General features: G+C 32.2%; 1 protein-coding gene across 1 annotated transcript in view; it reads left to right on the forward strand.

The window, feature by feature from the left end:
* Positions 1 to 16,338, forward strand: part of LOC132741102 (receptor tyrosine-protein kinase erbB-3-like) — an 82,742-nt gene that overhangs the window by 44,584 nt on the left and 21,820 nt on the right. The window contains exons 12-14 of the mRNA XM_060729197.1: positions 3,662 to 3,691; positions 6,319 to 6,348; positions 13,861 to 13,890. Of these exons, the coding sequence (XP_060585180.1) occupies positions 3,662 to 3,691; positions 6,319 to 6,348; positions 13,861 to 13,890 (90 nt within the window). The remainder of the gene's footprint in view (positions 1 to 3,661; positions 3,692 to 6,318; positions 6,349 to 13,860; positions 13,891 to 16,338) is intronic.

The following is a 16,338-nucleotide window of genomic DNA, read 5'->3' on the forward strand; positions in this document are numbered from 1 at the left end:
GAAAAAACCTTTGAACATCATTTTCTACTGAAATTATTGATGGATGATTACAAAACTCTGTATGTAGCATTCTTAGGTAGTCTTTTATCAAGTTTGCTCATATATATTCGATTGGCCCATATTATTGGGCCACTAAAGTTGAAATGCCCCAGGCCATGGAATTTCTTCACATTATAGTTTAATAATAAAAGGAAAATAACTCATGTTGAAATGTTTTCCATATAAATGTATATACATGTGAACTCTCCCAATTTGAGCAGGAGACTCCCTCTTTCTCCTGTCAAATTTTTAAATATTTTTCTTAGAATAAGGGGTGTTTTAAAAAAAATAAAGAAATCCGCCTCTTCTTTATTTCAAAATTTCCTACTATGTCTATTGTCAATTAAAAAATATCCCTCTCTTTGAAGTAAATTCTCCTTCTTGAACATTGCAAAAAGTTCTCATGTATGTACATGTTATGCATAAAAAATGAATGTCTTAATGCCATGACCTGTTTGTTTTTTTAGAGATCTTAAAGAAATGATTTGAGGTCCTGTGCTTTGTATATTTCTGTTTGTGCTCTAGAATTGGGACAGTCATTGCATCATTCTATTAATCTTTCTGCAGGTTCATTTGTAGGTCAATACAGGAAATGAAATAAGGCCTAAAGAAATATTACATTAGTTTCCTGTTAAAAATCGTTTCATGCTTTGTCGAAGTTGTCATGTTTTGTTCTTTGTGCTATTTTGGTATCAGTTTCAATTATTTCTATTCAGAATCACATTTTGCAAACATGGCTATCACTTGTTGAAAGTAAATTTGCACTGTTTATATACGATCACTTTTTAACCCTCTATGTTAAGTTGTTTTCTTGTTCACTGAATATATTTCATCAAAACACCTTTTGCTTTTTTTCTCTATGTGTTCAAATAGCAAATGTGTTCTGTCTATCATCACAGGTATATTGGTGAAACACTACTGCAAACCATCATTATTCCTAGGGAACTTATTTTCGTGGTTTCCGTTGATAGGTCAATCCATGAATTTTATATCCAACGAAATCTCATTTCTTCTTTTGTAATATAAGTTTGCATATTAACATCATTTACATTTTACATTTGATAAAAATAATCACCAAATTTTGTCTGTAGCATTCTTAGGTAGTCTTTCATCAAGTTTTCTCATATAAATTTGACTGGCCCTTTTTAGGGGCCTCTAGAGCTAAAAATATAAAAACCTTTAAACGTCTTTTTCTACAGAACTAATTGATGGATGATTGCAAAACTTTGTTTGTAGCATTCTTGAGAGTCTTATATCAAGTTTGCACATATTAATTTGATTGATCACTTTTTAAGGGCCACTAAAACTAAAAATAAAAATACATTTAAACGTCTGTTTCTACAGAACTAATTGATGGATGATCGCAAAACTTTGTCTGTAGCATTCTTGGGAGTCTTATATCAAGTTTGCTGATATTAATTTAATTGACAACTTTTAGGGGCCACTAAATCTAAAAATAAAAATACATTTAAACGTCTATTTCTACAGAACTAATTGATGGATGATCATTAAACTTTTTCTGTAGCATTCTGGGGATGATTTATATCAAGTTTGCTCATATTTATTCGATTGGCCCCTTTTATGGGTCTCTTGGGCTAAAAATAGAAAAACTTTTAAACGTCTTCTTCTACAGAACTAATTGATGTATGATCATCAAACCTTGTCTGGAGCATACTTAGGTAGTCGTTTATCAAGTTTGCTCATATTAATTCGATTGGCCCCTTTCAGGGGTCGCTAAAGCTAAAAATAGAAAAATCTTTGAACATTATTTCCTCCTGAAATTATTGATAGATGATCCCCAAATTTTGTCTGCGGCATTCTTGGGTAGTCTTTTATCAGGTTTGCTCATATTTATTTGATTTGCCCCTTTAAGGTGCCGCTAAAGCTAAAAATAGAAAACACCTTTGAACATCATTTTCTACTGAAATTATTGATGGATGATTGCCAAACTTTGTATGTAGCATTCTTAGGTAGTTTTTTATCAAGTTTGCTCATATGAATTTGATTGATCCCTACAAGGGGGCCACAATAGCTAGAATGCCCCAGGCCATGGCATTTCTTCAAATTATAGTTAAATAATAAAAGGAAAATAACTCATGTTAAAATGTTTTCTACATAAGTGTACATGCATACATGTGAACACTCCCAATTTGAGCAGGAGACTCGCTCTTTCTCTTGTCAAATTTTTTAATATTTTTCTTAGAATAAGGGGTGTTTTGAAAAAATAAAAAACCCGCCTCTTTTTCAATTCAAAATTTCCTACTATGTCTATTGTAAATTAAAAAATCTCCCTCTATTTTGAGTAAATTCTCCTTCTTGAACATTGAAAAAAGTTCACATATATGTACATGTTATGCATAAAAAATTGAATATCTTAATGCCATGACCTGTTTGCTTTTCAGAGATCTTAAAGAAATGAATTGAGGTCATGTGCTTTGTATATTTCTGTTTGTGCGCTAGAATTGGGACAGGCATTGCATCATTCTATTTATCTTTCTGCAGGTTCATTTGTAGGTCAATACAGGAAATGAAATAAGGCCTAAAGAAATATTACATTAGTTTCCTGTTAAAAACCGTTTCATTTTTTGTCGAAGTTGTCATTTTTTTGTTCTTTGTGCTATTGTGGTATCAGTTTCAATTATTTCTATTCAGAATCACATTTTGCAAACATGGCTATCACTTGTTGAAAGTAACTTTGCACTGTTCATATAAGATCACTTTTTTACCCTGTATGTTAACTTGTTTTCTTGTTTACTGAATACATTTCATCAAAACACCTTTTGCTTTTTTTCTCTATGTAGTTAAAGTTACAATTTTTCCCACTTCTAATAGAGAGTAAGATAATTAACCTGAAATGTTCACTTTCTGGTTGAGTTGACTAGTATACCTGTGTTATCTTAAATAAATATTGACCGGTGGTGTCATCCTGACAAACAGTTTACATGTATATCTAAATATTGAGATTATATATTTATCTCATTTTTTAAATAAGTAAAAAATAAAGACAGATCACAATTTTGATAGACAGTCATAGGCAAATTTTATCACAAATTAATGGATGGATGATCACCAAACTTGGTTCCAATCATTTTTAATATAAAGAATATATATCAGTGTCGGGAAACCATAAACTAGAGAGGTAAGTTGAAGTTGACCTTAACTTGTCTTTCTACAAGTTTATTTCAAAACAAAATTCTATAATCACTAAAAACAGTTGTTTCTGGTGAGCGATTCAAGGTCATCATGGCCCTCTTGTTGTATTTTTTTTTCTCTGAGGTAAATTTTTTTAAAAAGCTTCAATAAAGTGATTTGAATCTACCTGTACAAATAGAACCTGAACCTATTCATGAAATGGAACCTGAATCTACTTATACAATTATAAAAACAATAAGCTCTTTTAGAAATTTGTGCTTTTTACAAGTTTTTTTCAGTTCCTTTATAAAAAATATAATGGTATATCACAGTTTATTTTCCTCATAAATATTACATTTTCTGTTCCAAAGGAACATTAACAACAAACCGCTACAATTAAAATTCAAAAAGAAAAGACTTTCGAATGGGATTAATTTTGTACAGATGTTGTGAAGGAAAAACACTGACATAACATATTATTTCTTTTCAGACGAGGTTGATGGTAGAGCTCCTCAAAAGGGTAAGCGTCAAATAGCAAGTGTCTTCTGTCTATCATCACAGTTATATTGGTGAAACACTACTGCAAACCATCATTATTCGTAGGGAACTTATTTTCGTGGTTTCCGTTGATAGGTCAATCCATGAATTTTATATCCAACGAAATCTCGTTTCGTCTTTTGTTATATAAGTTTGCATATTAACATCATTTACATTTTACATTTGATAAAAATAATCACCAAATTTTGTCTGTAGGATTCTTAGGTGGTCTTTCATCAAGTTTTCTCATATTAATTTGACTGGCCCCTTTTTAGGGGCCTCTAGAGCTAAAAATAGAAAAACCTTTAAACGTCTTTTTTCTACAGAACTAATTGATGGATGATCGCAAAACTTTGTCTGTAGTATTCTTGGGAGTCTTATATCAAGTTTGCACATATTAATTTGATTGTCCACTTTTAGGGGCCACGAAAGTTAAAAATAGAAATACATTTAAACGTCTGTTTCTACAAAACTCATTGATGGATGATAATTAAACTTTTTCTGTAGCATTCTTGGGATGTCTTATATCAAGTTTGCTTATATTTATTCGATTGATCCCTTTTATGGGTCTCTTGGGCTAAAAATAGAAAAACATTTAAACGTCTTATTCTACAGAACTAATTGATGGATAATCACCAAACCTTCTCTAGAGCATACTTAGGTAGTCGTTTATCAAGTTTACTCATATTAATTCGATTGGCCCTTTCAGGGGTCGCTAAAGCTAAAAATAGAAAAATCTTTGAACATTATTTCCTCCTGAAATTATTGATAGATGATCCCCAAATTTTGTCTGCGGCATTCTTGGGTAGTCTTTTATCAGGTTTGCTCATATTTATTTGATTTGCACCTTTACGGGGCCGCTAAAGATAAAAATAGAAAAAACCTTTGAAAATGATTTTCTACTGAAATTATTGATGGATGATTACCAAACTCTGTATGTAGCATTCGTAGGTAGTCTTTTATCAAGTTTGCTCATATATATTCGATTGGCCCATATTATGGGGATGCCCCAAGCCATGGAATTTCTTCACATTATAGTTTAATAATAAAAAGAAAATAACTCATGTTGAAATGTTTTCCATATAAATGTATATGCATGTGAACTCTCCCAATTTGAGCAGGAGACTCCCTCTTTCTCCTGTCAAATTTTTTATTATTTTTCTTAGAATAAGGGGTGTTTTAAGAAAAATAAAGGAATCCGCCTCTTCTTTATTTCAAAATTTCCTACTATGTCTATTGTCAATTAAAAAATATCACTCTCTGTGAAGTAAATTCTCCTTCTTGAACATTGTAAAAAGTTCACATGTATGTACATGTTAGGCAAAAAAATGAATGTCTTAATGCCATGACCTGTTTGTTTTTTAGAGATCTTAAAGAAATGATTTGAGGTCATGTGCTTTGTATATTTCATTTTGTGCGCTAGAATTGGGACAGGCATTGCATCATTCTATTAATCTTTATGCAGGTTCATTTGTAAGGTCAATACAGGAAGTGAAATAAGGCCTAAAGAAATATAATATTAGTTTCCTGTTAAAAATCGTTTCATTTTTGTCGAAGTTGTCATTTTTTGTTCTTTGTGCTATTTTGGTATCAGTTTCAGTTATTTTTATTCAGAATCACATTTTGCAAACATAGCTATCACTTGTTGAAAGTAACTTTGCACTGTTCATATAAGATCACTTTTTTTCCCTGTATGTTAAGTTGTTTTCTTGTTCACTGAATATATTTCATCAAAACACCTTTTGCTTTTTTTCTCTATGTAGTTAAAATGACAATTTTTCCCATTTCTATAAGAGAGTAAGATAATTAACTTGAAATGTTCACTTTCTGGTTGAGTTGACTAGTATACCTATGCTATCTTAAATAAATATTGACAGTTGGTGTCATCCTGACAAACAGTATACATGTATATCTAAATACTGAGATTATGTAATTATCTCATTTTTAAAAATAAGTAAAAAAAGAGAAAGATCACATGTTTAAAAGACAGTCACAGGCAAATTGTATCACAAATTAATGGATGGATGATCACAAATCTTGGTTCCAATCATTTTAACTATAAAGATAATATATCAGTGTCGGGAAACATTATAACTAGAGAGGCAAGTTGACCTTGACTTGTCTTTCTACAAGTTTATTTGAAAAACTATTTCTATAATCACTGAAAAACAGTTGTTTCTGGTGAGTGATTCAGGGTCATCATGGCCCTCTTGTTTTTTTCTCTGAGGTAAATATTGCTAAAAAGCTTCAATAAAGTGATTTGAATCTAACTGTACAAATAGAACCTACCTATACAAATAGAACCTGAACCTACTCATGTAATGGAACCTGAATCGACTTATACAATTTTTTTAAAACAATAATCATTATCAGAAAAGTGTGCTTCTTACAAGTTTTTTTTTTCAGTCGCACAAATTCTATACCTTTATAAAAATATAATGGTATGTCACAATTTGTTTTCCTCATAAATATTACATTTTCTGTTCCAAAGGAACATTAACAACAAAACGCTACAAGTAAAATTCAAAAAGAAAAGACTTTCGAATGGGATTAATTTTGTACAGATGTTGTGAAGGAAAAAAACTGACATAATATATTATTTCTTTTCAGACGAGGTTGATGGTAGAGCTCCTCAAAAGGGTAAGCGTCAAATAGCAAGTGTCTTCTGTCTTTTATCACAGGTATATTGGTGAAACATTACTGCAAACCATCATTATTCGTAGGGAACTTATTTTCGTGGTTTCCGTTGATAGGTCAATCCATGAATTTTATATCCAACGAAATCTCGTTTCGTCTTTTGTCAGATAAGTTTGCATATTAACTTCATTTACATTTTATATTTGATAAGAATAATCACAAAACTTTGTCTGTAGCATTCTTAGGTAGTCTTTCATCAAGTTATCTCATATTCATTTGACTGGCCCTTTTTAGGGGCCTCTAGAGCTTAAAATAGAAAAACCTTTAAACGTCTATTTCTACAGAACTAATTGATGGATGATCGCAAAATTTTGTCTGTAGCATTCTTGGGAGTGTTATATCAAGTTTGCTCATATTAATTTAATTGACCACTTTTAGGGGCCACTCAAGCTAATAATAGAAATACATTTAAACGTCGTCTATTTCTACAGAACTAATTGATGGATGATCATTAAACTTTGTCTGTAGCATTCTGGGGATGTCTTATATCATGTTTGCTCATATTTTTTCGATTGGCCCCTTTTATGGGTGTCTTGGGCTTAAAATAGAAAAACCTTTTAACGTCTTCTTCTACAGAAGTAACTAATGGATGATCACCAAACCTTGTCTGTAGCATACTTCGGCAGTAGTTTATCAAATTTGCTCATATTAATTTGATTTGCCCATTTCAGGGGTCGCTAAAGCTAAAAATAGAAAAATCTTTGAACATCATTTCCTACTGAAATTATTGATGGATGATCCCCAAATTTTGTCTGCGGCATTCTTTGGTAGTCTTTTATCAGGTTTGCTCCTATTTATTTGACTTGCCCCTTTAAGGGGCAGTTTAAGCTAAAAATAGAAAAAACCTTTGAACATCATTTTCTACTGAAATTATTGATGGATGATTACCAAACTTTGTATGTAGCATTCTTAGGTAGTCTTTTATCAAGTTTGCTCATATTAATTTGATTCATCCCTACTAGGGGGCCACTAAAGCTAAAATACCCCAGGCCATGGCATTTTTTTTCAAATTATAGTTTAATAATAAAAGGAAAATAAGTCATGTTGAAATGTTTTCCACATAAGTGTACATGCATACATATGAACATTCCCAATTTGAGCAGGAGATTCGCTCTTTCTCCTGTCAAAATTTTAAATATTTTTCTTAGAATAAGGGTGTTTTAATAAAAATAAAAAATCCGCCTCTTTTTCATTTCAAAATATTAGTTTCCTGTTAAAAATCGTTTCATTTTTTTGTCGAATTTGTCATTTTTTGTTCTTTGTGCTATTTTGGTATCAGTTTCAATTATTTCTATTCAGAATTACATTTTGCAAACATGGTTATCACTTGTTGAAAGTAACTTTGCACTGTTCATATAAGATCACTTTCTTACCATGTATGTTAAGTTGTTTTCTTGTTCACTGAATACATTTCATCAAAACACCTTTTGCTTTTTTCCTCTATGTAGTTAAAATTTAATGATTAAGCGAGACTTACCTTCGTAGAAGTAAGGTGAAGATTGATCATAATTTCATCCGACACAAAACTCCCTAAGGGCTCACACAGATTACAGACGCAGCGATCAGCGATGTGGAGTGGTCATATTTTAAAGTTTATATCTTATGTATAAGATGACAATATTTAAAGAAATCCGTTTTGGGTGGTAGTGGGCGGGCGTGTGAGCCCTTAGGGAGTTTTGTGTCGGATGAAATTATGATCAATCTTCACCTTACTTCTACGAAGGTAAGTCTCGCTTAATCATTAAATTTCATCCAACACATAAACTCCCTTAAAGGGCCCCACAGATTGTTCAGAGAGATTTCTGATAAAATATTGTAAAAGGAAAAAACGAGTACGCCAATAATAACAAGAAACATATGTATGGCTTACTACATATTATTGTAAACTAATATCATGCAATGAAATATACATGTATAGATAACTGGGCGATAACTGTATTGTGTAAACATCATTATGTATTTACTATTGCCCGTACTTAATATCTGATAAACATGAATGAGATTCATTCTAGAACAAAATTTTGAGTTTCAGTGGTAAGAATCTGTCTTTGATAATATTTAGCAAATGTCTTTGCTGTACTCCATCCGCGGTTTTTTATTATGTCAGATAAAGGATTCCTTTATAAAAAGCATTTGACGTCGATGCTGATCTTGTACTATGAGGTTTGAATGTGTCAGCAAGGCCTGCTTTCATCATTGTTAATTTAATCCATCGTGCTATTGTTTGTTTGGAAACCTGTTTATGTGGTTTTACTGTGGAAATAATAAGTGACTCATCTATTCTTAAATGTTCACTTCTAGCGATATAGTTATTTAAAGTTGTTACAATACATAGATTCTTTTTTAATTTATACGGCTGTAAAATAATCGGTTCTAAACTGAACCCTGGTCTTGACTGTTTCAAAAGAGTTGATATTTGAATGAAAATGTTTTCACCTACTCTTTTAATGTCAGATAATTTTATAGTATGCAAAGTTTGGCATCTTTGAGCCGTAACAAGTAAAAATAGCATGCACAATTTACATGATAATGATAGAAAGGATGTAGTATCCATCTTTTCTAAGTAGTTTAGAACGATTTTTACGTCCCATGTTACTTTGTATCGTGGCCGTGGTGGTTTTTCATTAAAAATCCCCTTCATAACACGTGATATTATTTCGTTTTCATGTATGTTTACCTGACCAGTAATTCTCACAAATTACTAACAGCTGAACGTGCTGTGTTTATTGCAGAGTAACTCAGTCCTTGCTTGTGTAAATAAACAAGAAATTTGATAATATCGTTTATATTGGAATTAAAGGGATTAGCTTCCCGTCCACAGAAATGTAACCATTTTTTAACATATGAGTTGTACTGTTTTCTTGTGCTTTTTCTCCAGGACTGTATGATGATGTCTCGAGCGTCTCTCGGTATACCTTTGCCTTCGTAAACCTGCCCTGATATATCGAAAACAGCAAGTCTCATCTTTTTCAGAGGATGCCTTTTGATTTGGTTTGTGTTCTAGTTTTCAGAATTTTTTCCCCTTTTGGGAGAATCAAGCATGGACCTTTTATCAATCTCATGAGAATTGGCCACCACGTCTGGGTAGGCCAGATTGGTGCTATCAAATTGCTTTTCCGTGGTCTCTTTCTATCTTTTGAAGGATGCGTGCTATCAAGCTGAAAGGTGAAAATATGTAAAATAAATTATCACACCACTTAAATGTGAATGCATCTACTGCAATAGCGGATGGATCGGGATATCGCGAAACATACTTTTTAAGTTTTGCATTCAATCTTGATGCAAATAAATCAATTTTAATGTTCTGGTGATGTTTTAAGATTTTATCAAAAATTCCTTGTTCTAAAGACCATTCAATATCATCATTTCCAGTTCTGCTAAGTTTGTCAGCGTGTGTGTTCGATAAGCCAGCAATATGGGCTGCCGTTAACATAATATTTCTTTCAATGCACCAGAACCATATTCTTCGTGCAATATCGTCGAGAGCTCGAACCTTACCTCCATATCTATTAATGTACGAACACATGTTGTGTTGTCCGTATACAATTTCACAAGAATATTTTTTAAGAGATTTACAAAAAGTGCGTAAGCCAATTTCACAAGCTTTCATTTTCTAAAATATTTATATTGAAGTTTTTGTTCTTCATGCGACCAGAAACCATTTGTTTTTTGACCGTTAGTTTCATTGAATGCCCCCGAACATTTTTAATGAAGCGTCAGTGTATATAACAGTGTTCGGATCTTGCGACAAAAAATATTTTTAAAACTAATCTGTATATTTTCTATCCACCAAAGTAAGGTTGTATGTATTGACTGCGGTACATTCATGAAATTGTCGAAATTTCCCTTGTGAAGTTTTAATTCATTCTCTTTTATTTTTTCAAGCGGTCGGATATATAGTGGTGCATGTTTAACTCCCGGCTCAGCCGCCGTGAGTTTCCCGATAAGTTTAGCAAAGACACGAATAGTGATTCGTTTGGTGTTTAGTACTTTCGAACAAAGGTTAATTATATCTTCCCCCTTTTCAAATGTTAGTTTAACTGTCGTGGATTCAGAACACAGTACGAAGCCTAAAAAGACTTTTTCTGATTTACCGTTAATCCGAGTTTATCCATTAAGTGCACAGTTTCGTTCACATTACGCATACATGACTGATAAGAATCTCCTACTAGCCAAGAATCATCAATGAAATAAACACTAACATGACCTAATGACCTAAGATAAGCGAACACAGGTTTCAGTATCTTTGTGAAAATTCGAGGGCTGGATGAATACCCCATAACTAATGCTGTAAATTGATATTTTATATCATTGAAGTAGAATCGGAAATAACGCCGGTCCTGTTCTCTAATGGTTATGGAGTAGAAAGCATCTGCTAGGTCAACTGAGGCCATAAAATAATCTTTTCTCATAGCGTTAATTGCAGATTTAAGGGATTCCATTTTAAAGTGATGTTTTTCTATATATAACTCATTAAACTGTTTTAGGTTCAAAATTATTCGTACACGATCATCTTTTTTAGGTCTTATAAAAATGTTTGATATGAATTCATTATCTAAATTATCTTCCACTTTCTCTATAACTCCAATGTTTAAAAATCTATTAAGTTCGTTCTCAATCTTTCTTTTTTCCTCTTTAGTAAAATTAATAGGTTTAGGAATTATGTTTTGCTTTGGAATTTCATTTAATTCAACTGAACAACCTCTAATGTTATTTAAAATCCACTTGTCAGTTGTAATGGTTTTCCATATGCTAATATTATCAGCTGTCTTACCGGCATGAAAATTTTCTGTTGTGTTTTGGACACTTATATTTATATTTGTACTTACATTTATTATTTTCTCCCCATTTTCCCCTTCTTTGGTTGATTTAGTTGGCGATGCTGTGTTGTATTCCAAGCTAGTTTGTTGTTTCGTGGAGGGAAGGCCGGTGTGCTTTGGATACTCTGGTGTTGGTTGTAGTTGTTGAACCCCCTCCCTTTTTCGATAAAAAGGTTGCCTGGTAGATGTAAGATTAGTTTTTGTTTCTTTAAGATGTTTTATTTCTTCTTGAAGTTTGTCCCCAAAAAGTTTGGTTGCTGATGAAGGTTGATTACACAATGGTTTGTATGATGGCAGAAGATCTTTTTTTTGATTTTTTTCCCTTCGCGCATCGTTTGGATTGATTAATTCCGTACGCTAATATTTTGAATGTATCGGCTGCAAGATCTCGTGCCTCTGATGCAGGTCCTTTCTCTTTAAGATTTTGCATTAGTTTTAGTGTGGGAACAAGTGCATGGCATAATGTAAATTGGTTTTTCTGCATTGCATAATCAAATGTTTTTGGTTTCTCGTCTTAAACTGTCGCCATAATTGTTCATCTACCTTTGTGACTTGTAGATTTTCCACATTATTTGGTCTTTTATGCTTTATTTTCAAGCTGGCGACTTTGTCATCCTTAGGTTTCGCTCTTAAAACCGAATTTGCCAATGTTGCCAAATCTGGCAGAATTTCCTCTCCGTTTCAAGATTTTCTTCAAAAAAATCAGATATCTCAGCCCATTCGCTCTCGTTGATGCTCCCTTGGGTTGCCTCATTCTGGTCAGCTAAAAATGAGGCTATTGCGTCATCACTGTCCGAATCTTCGGAACCGGATGCGCCATTTTCTGCCTCCATCAGTTTTATGCGTTTAGATGAAGTTTCGCCATTTTCCGTTTTCCTCTTGTTTTTTAATGAAACAATTTTCGTGTTTCATAAATTCCATTGATTCGTGCATTATCTTTATAGATTCCGTGATCTCCGAAATCTGATCACCTCCATTAGATGATATCGTCTGGTTCCCCATGGCGGCTAACGAGAAAATATGTTATGATGCTCATGCGCATCTTCAATGACCTCGTCATTTCCGCCCTGGCGCTCTGCCAAGTTTGTCTGTAAGATAAAATGCCCGCTAGGAATTTTCGGGTTGATGAAGGCTCAGGAAAAAATGAGCAATTACGTATGTTATATCTCATACTTAATACATAACAAATAAAGAAATGTGGTATCCATTTCAATTTTAGCATAAAACGCTTATCCATCATTAAAAGATGTTTGATGTCTTACTTCATTTTTCTAAATTAGAATAGAAAATGTGATATACATTTTATCTATCTTAAATATGAAAGAACGATGTAGATCCATCGTGTAGTGGTTAAATTTTTAAGGAACATCCGTAGATGATACTATGATTATTTTGCACATTTGAATTTTGCAGTGTTCCTTTTATATTACATAGTAATATAAGTTTTAACAATTATAAACATAAAAGCAAATAAATAAAAGAAATAAATAAATATATATATTTTATATATATATAAGATATATTAATATCATGACATACCTCATCAGGTTCACTCATGTTTAATATCCAATGATTAACACTTAATAACTTGACTTAAAACAAAATTATTGAAGAACTTTGTTTAATTTAATATAAAATTAATGGTAGCAGTTAATTATTTTAATCTAAGAATTTTCCGTCCACTCCGTTATCGCTAATGCCTCGTTATGACCACTCCACATCGCTGATCGCTGCGTCTGTAATCTGTGGGGCCCTTTAAGGGAGTTTATGTGTTGGATGAAATTACAATTTGTCCCATTTCTATTAGAGAGTAAGATAATTAACCTGAAATGTTCACTTTCTGGTTGAGTTGACTAGTATACCTATGTTATCTCAAATTAATATTGACAGCTGATGTCATCCTGACAAACAGTATACATGTATATCTAAATACTGAGATTATGTAATTATCTCATTTTTAAAATAAGTAAAAAAAACCCAGAAAGATCACAATTTTGATAGACAGTAATAGGCAAATTTTATCACAAATTAATGGATAGATGATCACCAAACTTGGTTCCAATCATTTTTACCATAAAGAATATATATCAGTGTCGGGAAACCTTATAACTCGATAGGCAAGTTGAAGTTGACCTTGACGACTTGTCTTTCTACAGGTTTATTTAAAAAAAAAATATTTCTATAATCACTGAAAAACAGTTGTTTCTGGTGAGCGGTTCAGGGCCATCATGGCCCTCTTGTTGTTTTTTTTCTCTGAGATAAATATTGCTAAAAAGCTACAATAAAGTGATTTGAATCTACCTGTACAAATAGAACCTACCTATACAAATAGAACCTGAACCTACTCATGTAATGGAACCTGAAACTACTTATACAATTTTTTAAAACAATAACCTCTATCAGAAAAGTGTGCTTTTTACAAGTTTTTTTCAGTCGCACAAATTATATACCTTTATAAAAATAAAATGGTATTTCACAGTTTGTTTTCCTCATTAATATTACATTTTCTGTTCCAAAGAAACATTAACAACAAAACGCTACAAGTAAAACGTAAAGAAAAGACTTTCGAATGGGATTAATTTTGTACCGATGTTGTGAAGGAAAAACACTGACATAACATATTATTTCTTTTCAGACGAGGTTGATGGTAGAGCTCCTCAAAAGGGTAAGCGTCAAATAGCAAGTGTCTTCTGTCTTTTATCACAGGTATATTGGTGAAACACAACTGCAAAACATCATTATTCGTAGGGGACTAATTTTCGTGGTTTCCGTTGATAAGTCAATCCATTAGTTTTATATCCAACGAAATCTCATTTCGTCTTTTGTAAGATAAGTTTGAATATTAACATCATTTACATTTTACATTTGATAAAAATAATCACTTAACTTTGTCTGAAACATTCTTAGGTAGTCTTTTATCAAGTTTTCTCATATTAATTTGACTTGCCCCTTTTAGGGGTCTCTAGAGCTAAAAATAGAAATACCTTTAAACGTCTATTTCTACAGAACTAATTGATGGATGATCACAAAACTTTGTAGCATTCTTGGGAGTCTTATATCAGGTTTGGTCATATTAATTTGATTGGCCCCTTTCAGGGGCAACTAAAGCTAAAAATAGAAATACCTTTAAACGTCTTTTTCTACAGGACTAATTGATGGATGATCACAAAACTTTGTCTGTAGCATTCTTATGTTGTCTTCTATCAAGTTTGCTCATATTAATTTGATTGGCCCCTTTTAGAAAACGCTAAAGCTAACAATAGTAAAACCTTTAAACGTCTATTGCTACAGAATTAATTGACGGATTATCACCAAACATTGTCTGTAGCATTCTTAGGTTGTCTTTTATCAAGTCTGCTCATATTAATTTGATTGGCCCCTTTTAGAAAACGCTAAAGCTAACAATAGTAAAACTTTTAAACGTCTATTTCTACAGAACTAATTGACGGATGATCACCACACATTGTCTGTAGCATTCTTAGGAAGTCGTTTATCAAGTCTGCTCATATTAATTCGACTGGCCCCTTTCAGAGGCTGCCAAAGCTTAAATTAGAAAAACCTTTGAACATCATTTCCTACTGAAATTATTGATGGATGATCCCCAAATTTTTTTTCTGCGGCATTCTTTGGTAGTCTTTTATCAGATTTACTCATATTTTTTTGACTAGCCACTTGAAGGGGCCGCTTAAGCTAAAAATAGAAAAAAACCTTTGAACATCATTTCCTACTGAAATTATTGATGGATGATCCCCAAATTTTGTCTGCGGCATTCTTTGGTAGTCTTTTATCAGGTTTGCTCAAATTTATTTGACTTGCCCCTTTAAGGGACCGCTTAAGCTAAAAATAGAAAAAAACTTTGAACATTTTTTCTACTGAAATTATTAATGGATGATTACCAAACTTTGTATGTAGCATTCTTATACAGTCTTTTATCAAGTTTGCTCTTATCAATTTGATTGATCCCTACTAGGGGGCCACTTAAGCTATAATGCCCCATGCCATGGCATTTCTTCAAATTATAGTTTAATAATAAAAGGAAACAAGTCATGTTGAAATGTTTTCCACATAAGTGTACATGCATAAATGTGAACACTCCCAATTTGAGCAGGAGACTCGCTCCTGTCAAGTTTTTAAATATTATTCTTAGAATTAGGGGTGTTTTAAAAAATTAAAAAAAATCCGCCTCTTTTTCATTTTAAAATATTAGTTTCCTGTTAAAAATCATTTCAGTTTTTGTCGAATTTGTTATTTTTTGTTTTTTGTGCTATTTTGGTATCAGTTTCAATTATTTCTATTCAGAATTACATTTTGCAAACATGGTTATCACTTGTTGAAAGTAACTTTGCACTGTTCATATAAGATCACTTTCTTACGATGTATGTTTAGTTGTTTTATTGTTCACTGAATACATTTCATCAAAACACCTTTTGCTTTTTTCTCTATGTAGTTAAAATTACAATTTTCCCATTTCTATTAGAGAGTAAGATAATTAACCTGAAATGTTCACTTTCTGGTTGAGTTGACTAGTATACCTATGTTATCTTAAATAAATATTGACCGGTGGTGTCATCCTGACAAACAGTATACATGTATATCTAAATACTGAGATTATGTAATTATCTCATTTTTAAAATAAGTAAAAAAACAAGAGAAAGATCACATGTTTGAAAGACAGTCATATGCAAATTGTATCACAAATTAATGGATGGATGATCACCAAACTTGGTTCCAATCATTTTTACTATAAAGATTATATATCAATGTCGGGAAACCTTATAACTAGAGAGGCAAGTTGAAGTTGACCTTGACTTGTCTTTCTACAAGTTTATTTGAAAAAATATTTCTATAATCACTGAAAAACAGTTGTTTCTGGTGAGCGATTCAGGGTCATCATGGCCCTCTTGTTTTTTTTTCTCTGAGGTAAATATTGCTAAAAAGCTTCAATAAAGTGATTTGAATCTAACTGTACAAATAGAACCTATCTATACAAATAGAACCTGAACCTACTCATGCAATGGAACCTGAATCTACTTATACAATTTTTTTTAAAACAATAAGCACTATCAGAAAAGTGTGCTTCTTACAAGTTTTTTTCAGTCGCACAAATTCTATA

Source organism: Ruditapes philippinarum, unplaced genomic scaffold (assembly GCF_026571515.1).
Source record: "Ruditapes philippinarum isolate M1 unplaced genomic scaffold, ASM2657151v2 ctg2_1_1_1_1, whole genome shotgun sequence".
Taxonomy (NCBI): domain Eukaryota; kingdom Metazoa; phylum Mollusca; class Bivalvia; order Venerida; family Veneridae; genus Ruditapes; species Ruditapes philippinarum.